This window comes from Capra hircus, chromosome 5 (assembly GCF_001704415.2).
Source record: "Capra hircus breed San Clemente chromosome 5, ASM170441v1, whole genome shotgun sequence".
Taxonomy (NCBI): domain Eukaryota; kingdom Metazoa; phylum Chordata; class Mammalia; order Artiodactyla; family Bovidae; genus Capra; species Capra hircus.
This window is the reverse complement of record NC_030812.1, coordinates 41,040,986-41,054,763: the sequence shown is the minus strand read 5'-3', so window position 1 is coordinate 41,054,763 and position 13,778 is coordinate 41,040,986. Positions and strand designations below refer to the sequence as shown.

Here is a 13,778-nt window from a genome sequence, read left to right as displayed (position 1 = left end):
TTGCGCACACCAATACCCAGAGAAAAGGAGTAGTGACCCCACAGGAGACTGAACCAAAACTACTTGCTAGAGTTGCAGGGCCTCCTGTGGAGGCCTGGGTCAGCAGTGACTCACTACAAGGAGGAGGGCACTGGCGGCAGCAGGCAAGGAAGGTCTCCCTTGGTGTAAGCCCTCTTGGCGTTTAACCCTATCAGAGAGACCATAGACCTCAGGACTAGATCACTTAGAGCCAAACAACTATCAGGGAGGGGGACCAACCCCTCCTATCAGCAGATAATTAGATTAAAGCTTTACTGAGCAAGGCCCTGTCCACCAGAGCAAGACCCAGTTTTTCCCACTGCCAATCCCTCCCATCAGGAAGCTTACATAAGCCTCTTAGCCTCATCCATCAGAGGGCAGACAGAAGAAGCAAGAAGCAGCAATCCCACAGCAGCTAATCAAAAACCACCTCACAGAAAGTTACACAAGATGAAAAAGCAGAAAGTTATGTCCCAGATGAAGGGACAAGATAAAAGCCCCAGAAAACCAACTAAATTAAGTTGGGATAGGCAAACTTTCAGAAAAAGAATTCAGAATAATGATAGAGAAGATGATCCAAGATCTCAGGAAAACAATGGCAAAGATGCAAGAAATATTTACCAAAGACCTACAAAAACTAAAGGATAAACAAACAGAGATGAATAATATACTAGAAGGAATTAATAGCAGAATAATAGGCAGAAAAACAGATAAACAACCTGGAGGACAGAATTGTAGAAATCACTGCCGCAGAACAGAATATAGATAAAAGAATGAAAAGAAATGAAGGCAGCCTAAGAGACTCTGGGACAACATTAAACAGACCAAGATTCGCATTATAGGGGTCCCAGAAGAAGAGAGAGAGAGACAAGACCTGAGAAAATATTTGAAGAGATAATAGCTGAAAATTTCCTTAATATTGGAGAAGAAATAGTCAACCAAGTCCAGGAAGCACACATAGAATAAATCCAAGGAGGAACACACCGAGACATGCAGTAATCAAGCTGTCAAAAATGTATTAAAGACAAAGAAAAAATATTCAAATCAGCAGAGAAAAACGACAAATAACATACAAGGAAACTCCCATCACGTTATCAGCTGATTTCTCAATGAAAACCCAACAAGCCAGAAGGGAATGGCATGATATATTTAAAGTGATGAAAGGGAAGAGCCTACAGACCAGAATACTCTACCCAGCAAGACTCTCATTCAGATTTGATGGAGAAATCAAAAGCTTTCCCAACAAGCAAGTTTAAGAGAATTCAGCACTATGAAACCAGCTTTAAAATGAATGCTAAAGGAACTTCTCTAGGCAGGAAATAAAAGAAGGAAAAGACCTACAGAAAAAAAAAAATTAAGAAAATGGTAATAGGATCATACATATCAATAATTTCTTTTGTAAATGGATTAAAAGCAGCAACCAAAAGACATAGACTGGTTGGGCAGATGAAAACATGTACATGTATGCACTTCCAATTATCACTCACTCTGCTTGACCCCTCCCATTTGAACAAAATTTTTTTTATATTGTTAAGTTATTCATGTTCCCATTATGACTTGCAACTGTATTTATCTTTTACTTTTTGTGTGGATATTTATCATGAAAACTGATCATTATCTTTTATTATTGTGACTATGTAACCATTACACACTTAATACCATTGTATCATGATTGGTCAACAGAAAAATAATGGAATTCTATATCACCAAAGTTAGGATTTAATAGAAAAACCTGCAATCACTTTTTAAAATCCAGATGCATATCAGAAGTATCTTAAAATCTTTTGAAAATTACAAATGCCCAGGTATTACACTACTTTTTAAATCCAGATCTCCAGATATGTTTCTAATGAGCAGTCATGTTTAAAACCAAATGGATTATATGATGATATTTTACTTTTATCTAGTTTGTTTCATTTTTTTGATTTCATATTCAGTGCTCCTATTTCATTTAGTTTATGTTTATCACTTTTCCATGTCTACTTTTTTCTTGATGTTTTTTCTCAAGCCTTTGTTAAGCATAGTAGAAAAGCTTTTGTGTGTGTGTGTATATATATATATATATAATATGTATAATATATATATTTTTTAAAACTTACAAATTTTTGCCTAACTAAAAAATTTATAACATTTTGATTCCACTTCTTTGACTTAGTATGGATAGAATGCTAGATTTCCAATTTAAAAAATAGATATACAATAAGCAACAAAGGTTTACCATATAGCAAAGGGAACTATGCTATATCGTATGGGCTACCCTCATAGCTCAGCTGGTAAAGAATCCAACTACAATGCAGGAAACCCGGGTTGGATTCCTGGGTTGGGAAGATCTGCTGGAGAGGGGATAGGCTACCCACTCTAGTATTCTTAGGCTTCCCTTGGGGCTCAGCTGGTAAAGAATCTGCCTGTAATGCAGGAGACCTGGGTTCGATCCCTGGGTTGGAAGATCTCCTGGAGAAGGGAAAGACTACCCACTCCAGTATTCTGGCCTGGAGAATTCCATGGACTGTATAGTGCATGGGGTCACAAAGAGTCAGATGAGACTGAGCAATGTTCACTTTCTTTTCAGAGGGAACTATAGTTAATATCTTGTAATAACCAATTATAGAAAATAATTTCAAAAATAATATGTGTATATGTATAACTGAATCACTTTGGTGTGCACCTGAAACATTAAAAGTCAACTATACTTCAATAAAATACATGTTTTTTAAAAAATAGATTAAAAATGAATATAGCATGAATATATAAGAGGCAGCAATTTACAGTATGTCTGTAGATATAGCTTCATACAGTATAGATACAAATATCTAAGTGTCCCTGATATAGAATATATCATGTTTAATACTCAAAGATAAAAGAGCATCATATTACTGGTATAATGTCAGTATAAGGAACAAGTTCCATATATATCCATTAACTATTTGCTGTGTATAACATAAGCTAAAATCTTTTTGTTGAAAGAAGGTAGTGGGGAGAGAAAGGGAGGATGGGAAGGAAAAAGGGTTGATAGGAAGGTTAGATAAAATAACTAAGAATGTATGTAATAAATACATGTAAAGCAAAAATGGTTCAAATTCATATTCTAAGTAATTAGACATTTCCCTAGCAGCTATTGACATGTGCTTGACACTCTTCCAGGCACAGAGGATATAGTGCTGCCCAAGACAAAGTCTCTATTCTTGTGTAGCTTGCATTTCAATGGCAAAGATTACAATAAACACAACAAAAAGTTAACTAGTTATAAATGCTATTGTGATAGCAAAAAAGGATGATGTATTAGGGAAACATAGTGGCATTGTGAAGCTGGTGGGGTTGGGTGGGGCTTCTTTTGATTAGGTGCTTCACAGAAGTCCTCTTTGAGGAGGTAACATTTTGGTTTAGCCCGTGACAACAAGCAACCAGTCAGATCTGGCAGAAGAGCATTCCAGGCAATAAAAATAGCTAAGCCAATGGCAACCCACTCCAGTACTCTTGCCTGGAAAATCCCATGGATGGAGGAGCCTGGTAGGCTGCAGTCCATGGAGTTGCAAAGAGTCGGACACAACCTCACTTTCACTTTCACTTTTCACTTTCATGCATTGAAGGAAATGGCAACCCACTCCACTGTTCTTGCCTGGAGAATCCCAGGGACAGGGGAGCCTGGTGAGCTCCCATCTATGGGGTCGCACAGAGTCGGACACAACTGAAGCGACTTAGCAGCAGCAGCAGCAGCAACACAGGACATAAGACGGGAGCAAGCTTGAGTCTATAAAATCTGACTGCAGATATTTTTTCTCCTTATTGTAGCCTTGGAAGGAAAGTTATGACCAACCTAGATAGCATGTTCAAAAGCAGAGACATTACTTTGCCAACAAAGGTCTGTCTAGTCAAGGCTATGGTTTTACCAGTGGTCATGTATGGATGTGAGAGTTGGATTGTGAAGAAAGCTGAGTGCAGAAGAATTAATGATTTTGAACTGTGGTGTTGGAGAAGACTCTTGAGAGTCCCTTGGACTGCAAGGAGATCCAACCAGTCCATCCTAAAGGAGATCAGTCCTGGGTGTTCATTGGAAGGACTAATGGTGAAGCTGAAACTCCAATACTTTGGCCACTTTATGCAAAGAGTTGACTCACTGAAAAATACCCTGATGCTGGGAGGGATTGGGGGCAGGAGGAGAAGGAGACGACAGAGGATGAGATGGCTGGATGGCATCACAGACTCGATGGACATGAGTTTGGATAAACTCCGGGAGTTGGTGATGGACAAGGAGGCCTGGCACACTGCGATTCATGGGGTCACAAAGAGTCGGACACGACTGAACTGAATTGAATTGTAGTCAAACTGAAACACTATTTTGATAGAATAAAGTTTACAAAATATCCTGGAAAGAACCCAGAAACAATTATTTTTGTAATTTGCACTGTTCTTTCAATAGAAAGAGGATTAAGAAAGTTTAACTTTGTAGAAGCATATATACTTTTTAAATGATTTTTAACGGTATGTGCCATGACAAACAGAGAAGGCAATGGCACCCCACTCCAGCACTCTTTCCTGGAAAATCCCATGGATGGAGGAGCCTGGTGGGCTGTAGTCCATGGGGTCATGAAGTCAGACACAACTGAGCAACTTCACTTCCACTTTTCACTTTCATGCATCGGAAAAGGAAATGGGAAACCACTCCAGTGTTCTTGCCTGGAGAATCCCAGGGACTGGAGAGTCTGGTGGGCTGCCGTCTATGGGGTCGCACAGAGTCGGACACGACTGAAATGACTTAGCAGCAGCAGCCATGATGAAAGGTATGTAAGCAAAATATTTAATAGAATCATTCTCTACTGGGAATTCTCAGAAATTTAACACATTTTGAGTCTAATAGAAGACTTTTCTACATTCATATTATTTTTAGCATGTTTTCTGATGCTTAGTAAACAGTGAGTATTAGGCAAAAGAATTCCTACATTTACCAAAATTTTCTTCTCCAAATGGTTTTTCAATTCCAAAAGGCAAACATAAGAAAGAGCACATTTTCCTCTAGAAACCTGTTTATTTATTAATCCATGTAGAGGGAACAGAATTTTCTATTATCCTTTAGCAACCTGAGACTTTAAATAAAACTGCCTGACTTAGAAATAAACAATTATCATAAAAGTATACTCTACTAATATATACCTTTGCACTACCTCCAAATTCATGACACTTTCACTAGATTATTTAAAACTTCATTTTATATAAAAATATACTGAGTTCTGTATTTTTTCACAGAAAGAGTGTGATATGTCCACAATAATGTAGTTCGTAGGTGGCAGAATTCAAGACTCTTCCTCTATTTAATAAAGGAGCAACCAGAATTGATATTATGAAACCTAACCTGATGAAAACCTCTATGCAAAAGTCATAAAATATAAATTACTAAAGTATTGATAAATAGTTAAATATGCAATGTAGGACTCTTCAAATGCTTTATTTTAAATCTATTTAACACTATGCTGTATCATTAGCACTCATCACTGCTCTGTGACTCAGTTGCTTAGGTCGTGTCCGACTCTTTGCAACCGTGTGGACTGTAGCCCAGCAGACTCCTCTTGTTCACGGGATTCTCCAGGCAAGAATACTGCAGTAGGTTGCCCTGCCTTACTCCAGGGGATCTTCTCAACACAGGGATTGAACCCGCATCTCCTGCATCTCCTGCAGTGCAGGAGGTTTCTTTACCACTGAGCCACGGGGAGGCCCCTTATTGCTACTCTAAAGGTCTATAAATCGAAAAACAGAGCCCAACCAAACTGTAGTTAAAACACAATTTCTCTCACATTTATTAACACAAAATTTCCCCTTGTTTAGTACTTCTCATCCTCTTCTAGCAGCTTAATGAATTTGCAAATACATCTTTAAACCTAGACTAAGGTCCACATTAAAATCATTAAATGTACATATATGGTCATATTTCTGTTATTAGATCTAATCATGTCATGGTTTGAACTATGCACAGATAACTTTATTCTACTTATCAGTCAATTATTTTGCATTTGAATTCCAAAATGCATATTTGAATTTTATAATGCTTTAAATCAGGGTCTCAGATTTATTAGCTATTTTTACACCTTAGTTTTTATAGTCAAGACAGAGTATTAAACAATAAATGTTATTCTCAATAGAATTAAGAACTAAATTCAAATTTGTTAATCTTCTATTTTTTCCTAATAGAAGATGTAGTTATTGAAAATATAAGTTAAACTTATAAATTTAATGTAAACTTGCTGATAACCTCCTCTTTCATATTTTAGTAAATATGTAATAATATAGGCTTATATTACTTGAGTAATTCCTATAAGGAAAAAAAATTAGAATTCACTTCCGGATATTAATTTCTGAGGAAATTTCCTATTACTCCCCAAAGTTACCTTGTTTAGGCTCTCAGGGTACTGTAATTTTGATTTTCAACCAGGCAATAAAGCAGTAGAAATTAAATTTCTCTTTCTTTCTGCTTTCTGAGGAAGTAACTGCTTCTGTAATTGAATCACTATGCCTACCTTTCTTGATTTCCCTTCCTTTCCATATGCTTCCTCCAAGTATTTAATATAAGGTACAAGAATTCTGAGTTCTTTTGTATTAGTGTGTTGGCAAAAATCAGAAGATTCTTGAATATCATCTTACTTTGAAGTTTAGTCTGGAAGCCACCACTTCTCCCGTTGGTGTAATTATGGGAACATTTTCACAAATAATTCCATGCTCCACATCAATAACTTTTCCTATAAGTTAAGGAACAGTTTACATTTCAAAAGGTATCACGTGTTATTGCTAATTAAATAACTTAAAGTATAATGCAACATAACAGATAAATTTACTATAAAGATAATTTACAGTAATATCATAGGAATAAATGTAAATAAAGATATCTATATCTAAAACAAAGCCTAATGTAAACTTGCACATTTTAATGTATCTATTTAGACTATCTTTCTCAGAAATATCATTCTACAATAATATGATGCTAACATAAAAATGAGAGCAAAGATAAACTCTATCTGGTATCAGCTACATTGTTTATAACTACTTATTTCTACAAATTAAACTTTCCTACAGAAAAAAAAAACAATGCCACAGAAACAAAGACATAGAAAAATACAATCTTTAAAACTATAATAACCAAATAAATGATAGAATAAAGGAGAATAATATAACATTAATTCTATTATTTGAATTTTAAAAGCAAAAAAAAAAAAATCATTCTGCCATATGTACAGTTTCCAGGAACTATTCTAGACATTTTGTCCTAAATAAAAGTAGCATAGTATTTTTTATGATAATTTTAGTTACTACTCTTCAAAATACAGCACTAACTTCAGGAATAACTGTTTAAATAACTAAATGTTGGTTCCTTAGCTATCTTCTAAAATACTTTGGTTCTGTTGATAAAAACTTAACATATAGATGTACAAAAACATTTGAGTTTAATACCTTTGATTTCCAACGTTTCACTGAGGGGTAATTCTATGTTAGTTCCACCCTTGCTATGGTTTTCACACTCTTGCAAGACAGCAGTTCTCTTATAAATGCCTCTTTTTACTTCATCAAAAACCCAAAACATGTTGTATACTCGAGCAGTATAGCCTGCTAATTCAGTTATCTAAAACCAATGCAGTGATATAAAATAGTTAATATACTCAAGACAGACTTTTAAACAAATATGCAATCATATAGGATTCTTGATTTAATGTTAAAGGTCTTATTTTATTATGTGAAAAATAGGTAAGCATATCTGATAACTAAAACTAGTAGCACTAAAAAGCTTACCAAGAAGTAGCATAGCAAGTTGACAGTTTAAGCTTGATTGGAATTATAAAACTCATCAAAATTACTTATTCAAGTCAGGATTCAGAGTGACATGTAAAGATTTCAGAATATTAGTGAGACTTAAAAATCTTCCAAAGTCTTTCAATCAATTTTTTGATTTGGCTCCATTTACATGAACACTTGATTTCCAGAAATTAGAAGTTTTGTGTAAAGCTTAAATTCATTCAATGAAATTATTTTGATGTTTTTTCAATTTAAAATAGAAGATTTTTTAAAAATGTATTTTTTTCTTGTTAAGAAATAATGTTTCTAAGTCTAAGTGGTTATCAAAATTCCTAAATTAGGCACAAAATTCCTAAATTTACCCCTGCTAGAAGATATCAACATTGAGTCAGCTCAGTGAAAAACTTCAAATACTTTTCAGTCCAAATCCCAAGATTCAGTTTCTGTTTAAGCCAAACATGATGTATAGGCCCAAAGAGAAATATTAAATATGACTTTTTTTCTAGATGAGATTATGAGATAAATCTTTGTTTTAGTTAAAAGACTCAATAAAATGGTGTCTTGCTCCTATTCTGCCAGTTGTCCAATTTAGGTTGAATCTCGGCTACTTTTCTATTAAAAGAACACTTCGTTATCAAGGTGACTCATGTCCTGTTAAGACCATCTTTCTCAGTGTAAAGGACGCAATAAAAAACATTCCCTTATAGAATTGTTTAGTAGGATATCGGTATCAATAAACAAGGCATGTCACTAATATATATCTCTTAAACAGTAAACTGTGAACTAATATAATACTAATATTCGTGTAAGATTTTTGTGAGTACAAAACTAAAGCAGGGAATGAACAGGTATTATTGTTAAAAGCCTTCTGCCACTTGTCTCTACCATGTGAGAGGTCTATAATTAGATGAGTATTTCATTTCTGTATATTAATATTATACTTATTATATAGGACAGTTTCTAAAACATTTCCTAGAAGAATTTTTTGAGTTCCCAAGTAGAAGTAAACAGGGCTAAAGATTAACAAAATATGGATCCAAAAGAAATCTGGGAAAATATATTTGTGTAAAACAAATCTAAACATATTTGGAGGTCAACTGAAAAAGGCAGGGGGCACTGAATTAGTATACCAGGATGCAGAGTTGAATGGGCCAAGAGTGTTAAAAGAAAAAATTAGGAGTGTGATTGCCAACAAATTACTTCAAGATATAAGAAAAGGGGGTTTCTCTATCTTGTTCCCTTCAGAGATAGTGGAAAACCATGATGCTTTCATGTGCTTTCAAAGCAATAATAAGATCCTTTGGAAGTGAAAATTCTATGATTCAATGCACATACAGTCAAAATAAAACAAAATGGAATCATTTCCTATGTTGGAGACAATCTAGAAAAACAAACTGATATTCTCTCTGTGACTTACCAAGTATTTGAACGTGAGTTGTATAAAATGTTGATTTGTCATTTAATTTTAATAAGAGATTTATTAGATCAAAATACCTACCTTCAAAGCTACGCCTCCAGTTTATCAAAATTAATATTTGAAAAAAAATTTTGAGCTGTTTTGCTTTATGGCCCTAAACAACTGGTTTTATCTTTTCTTTAAAAAAATTCAATAAATAGTTGTTGAAAGAGACTGAAAATTTCTGTCAGCAAGTCACAAACTTTGCAACTATCCTATATAATATATTTAAGGATGATTTAATAGGCAGATAAATTTATAATTATGCTCTGGCAATCTATATTGATACAAAAGCCACAGGAGTCATTAATAGCAAGAATGACTATTCATTGAATATTATTTAATATCTGAATTGAAACAAGTGACTTTTAATCTTAACCCTGTGATACCTGTAGGTCTTTCTGTAGATCGTACTACCATTCTTTCAGGAAACATTTACTGACCATATACAATATTCCAAACATTAAAATAGATACTAAGAATGTAAAGATGAATAAGATAATTCCTGCTTTACACTCAGGGTCTCAAGCAGGAAATAAACAATTATAATGTGGTAAAGCAACAGATGTACCATGAGCACACAGAAGGAAGACCTAGGCTTCAGAAAGAAAGTGGATTCACAAAAGGGTTTCTTACATGTGGTCGACTTGAAAGAAAAGGAAAAGTTTGTAAGGTATATAAGTAATATTACTGGCTAACATTTATAAAAGTGCTTACTATCATAACTCTACAAAGTCATCACCTTCATTATTCCTATTTTACAGATGAAGAAATAGACACAAACAGGTTGAGTTCAAGTAATTTGCCAACACTGGAGCAGGAATTTCAATTTAGACATTCTCACTTCAGAATGCATACCAAAAGGCTTTTTAGTAAAATTTAAAAAACAAATATGTTATACTACAGACAGAAAAAGAGGAGTTGACAATTGAGAGTATAAAAACTGAAAGATAATACACTTGGGACTTGTCCTTTATCTTGATTATGCTCTTAGCAGTTTTTGCCAGAGAATAGGTGTTTCCAAAATAATAAACATATGTAGTAATTTACATTTTTGCTTGATTTTCATACATCTTATTTAAATCAAACTGACAAGAAATGCAAGTACCTCTTTGTATGAAGACATAATCCTTTCAATAGCATCAGCTCCAGAAGCCAATAAATTTCGGGCAGTGGTAAAGGCTTCTGTCCGTTCACTAACCATAGCTTGTTTCTGACCATCCTCTAGATCTAAAAGCAAATTAAAAACTATTGAATTTTTTAAGTAACTAAATGTTTTATTTTATACTGAGTTTTGATTCAAGCTGTGACTCAATCATATGTGAACTTTTCATTAGTATCAGGATTTCCTAGAAATTAATGAATTATTACAAACACAGTATTTGTACCAGATTTTATTCAAATTTTCCTTTATCTTATTTTACTAGAAGGAGAGTTAGAAGAATTAAATCTATAGGTATTAAGACAATTATCATTTAGCATTCTTTTAACCCTTACCAAATTCAACTCCCTACTCTATTACAGCCAGGTAATAAAATGCTACTGATTCAGTCAATAAAAAAGCCACTAACTGGAATCTAAGCAAATATTTCTAGTGTGATTTCTTTTAAAAGAAATGCAAAGTAGCTGACCATCATAATCTACCTCTGTCTATTTGTTTCAACTTTCACCCTACAGTTCAGCAACACCCAATTAGGTAAAATTCTGTTTACTCTGTAGTATTTGCATATATAATTTCTCCTGATTTTAATATACTTTCCTTTTTGCAGAGCTCTTTCTTAAAGAGTTAACTATTTAATACAGGTTTCCCTGGAAATCCTTGTCTGGCTTTCCCAGTGGACTATAAGTTATTTAAGGGGCAAACTGTATTTTATTCACTCTTCCTAGTACTCACCAGAGTGTTTAGAACCTACTATTCCATGCTAACCTAATCCGTAGCTTATAATAATTGCTCTTAAATGTTGCTGCTGCTGCTGCTAAGTCGCTTCAGTTGTGTCTGACTCTGTGTGACCCCATAGACGGCAGCCCACCAGGCTCCCCCGTCCCTGGGATTCCCCAGGCAAGAACACTGGAGTGGGTTGCCATTTCTTTCTCCAATGCATGAAAGTGAAAAGTGAAAGTGAAGTTGCTCAGTCGTGTTCGACTCTTAGTGACCCCATGGACTGCAGCCTACCAGGCTCTTCCATCCATGGGATTTTCCAGGCAAGAGTACTGGAGTGGGGTGCCATTGCCTTCTCCGTCTTAAATGTTAGGCATTATTATTTTCTGTAAGTGTTGCTATTTTATATCTATTCAGTTTAGTCTTGCTCTTCAAAATTATTCTCTCAAGGTCATTACTTTTATCTTGCCATCAATTTTATTCTCTATCCAGTCTTTCTACAGACTATCACCAAAGTTCTAAATTGAAAGCTATAAATTAATGAAGGAAATTAGAATAATATAGCCATATATCATAGCCACTTTGATATTTATTTCACCTGGATTTATCTCAGCAAAAAAGGGCTTTTTTTTCTCCCTGACAATGCAAATATTTAACATGTGCCCTGATATAATTTTCAGATACTTTCACCTTTACTTGCTTATAGACAGCTCAGCTGAGTTTGAAAGGGATCCATGCATAATAGAAGGGTAAATTCATTCAGCGGATATTTACTGAACAGCAAGATTTACAAGAAATTAGGCAAGGTGCTACAGGCCATGAAAGGATTAAATGTGCTTTTCAAACTCTTTCCTTAGGGAGCTTACAGTTTGGTAGGAGAGAAGACAAGTTCCCAAATAACAATGCAGGGCAACCTATAAGGAGAGTTAGTGTGATGCATTTGAAAGAGACGAAGATAATTTCTTGATGCAAGAGACAGAAAATGCTTCATGGAGACATAGACTGTGAGGGATGGCTTGAAGACTGCATACGATTTTAAAAGATCACAAGTACAGCATAAGCAATATCTCAGAGAACAGAAATTTCAGCAATGCCAATTGAATAAATAACTTGTTCAAGTTACGGTATTGGTTGGTGTCAAGCACTGATTTTATTTTGAGAATCAGAATAACCATGAGTTCATGGGAACCTCCTGGTTTGGCTATTGAGCACTGCTTTAGAGAATTATTTTTGTTTCCCTTGAAATTAGTTGTACAAAGAAAGGCTATAAGAGCTAGTGTAAGTAAGGAAAGAAAGACGTGATTGGATAAACTGAGAAAAGAATCTTCATATACTTCAGAACATTTAAATGTGTGGCAAAATTTAGACAACCACAAAAAATTAACAAAGGACTCTCAGCAAGCTACCAAAATAGTGATTGCTATATCAGTTAAAGTGCTAAGAATAGTTTTGACTCAGAGAATCTGGCTAAAATAATTATGGGATTTCATCAATTTGGGTTAAAAGGGGTTTAAATAACAGCTTTCACTGACAGCCTATATTAAAAAGAGAACACTAGCACAGACAGACTGCTGTTTGGTACAGGATGGTACTTTCTATACTACTTTGGCAGACTAACACCTACTGGGTTTTCTCCAAGCTTTTAAACTTGCAAATTTGTAACAAAATTAAAAACAGCTCGGGAAAGATTTCATTTGACATTTTTATTCTACTAATTGTTCTTTAGCAGGTGGTTTAAGAGCAGTGCATGAGTATTTTATCATACACATAAGTAGGGAACTATGTGACTTCTATGACAAGGTCAGATTTCTTAGTGTCTGTTAGACATATAAACTCACAACCTAAAGCCCTCACCTATTTTGTATGCTAGGTAGACACATTTCATTTTCCTCACCAAATATTTTCAGTATTTTTTCAAAAGGTCTGCATTTAAGGATTTAATAGTTAGCATTATATTCTCATCTTATTAGTACTTTTCAGGCCTGATAATAATAAGTATATATTGAAACATGATCACATCAGTTGCTATTTCACTGAAAAGATGAAAAAGGATTTTAAAATGAAGGTTATGCCATAATTTCTCAAATCCTATAGAACTGTACATGCAAAGAGTGAACCCGAATGTAAACTATGGACTTCAGTTAACAATGTATAAATAATGTATTATTAGTTGTAATGAATGTACAACACTAACACAAGATGTAAATAAGAGGGGAAACTCTGGTAGGTACATTGTACTTTCTGATAAATTCTCCCATAAACCTAAAACTGTTCTAAGAAAATTGTCTGTTAATTTTATAAAAGTTGAAAAAGTAGGCTCTTCTTTTGTACTTTTACCCTTTGATTTATACTTGAGTTTCTTTCTTTTTATTTATATTTTACCTTTGACATCTTGAAAAATCTCAGCAAAAACTTACAGCCTTATCCAACCTTATACCACATATCAACTTTGAGTAGACTGATGTAAAATGAAAAACAATTAATTTCTAAGAGATAAAATTGGACGATATCTTATGACCTTGGGTTAGACAAATATTTCTTAAACAGGACATAAAGCCATTAACCACAAAGAATTAATTGACAAATTGAATTATATTAAAATGATTACTTTTCTTAGACAAGCTGTTTAGAGACTGAAAAAGGAAGAATCAA

The 13,778-nt window shown here is 34.3% G+C and overlaps 1 protein-coding gene across 1 annotated transcript in view; it reads right to left on the bottom strand.

Annotated features, from left to right (window-relative positions):
- Positions 1–13,778, bottom strand: part of ABCD2 (ATP binding cassette subfamily D member 2) — a 90,098-nt gene that overhangs the window by 67,328 nt on the left and 8,992 nt on the right. The window contains exons 3-5 of the mRNA XM_013963869.2: positions 10,356–10,477; positions 7,453–7,621; positions 6,649–6,743 (exon numbers count right to left, since the gene is read on the bottom strand). Coding sequence (XP_013819323.1) covers positions 6,649–6,743; positions 7,453–7,621; positions 10,356–10,477 — 386 coding nt within the window. The remainder of the gene's footprint in view (positions 1–6,648; positions 6,744–7,452; positions 7,622–10,355; positions 10,478–13,778) is intronic.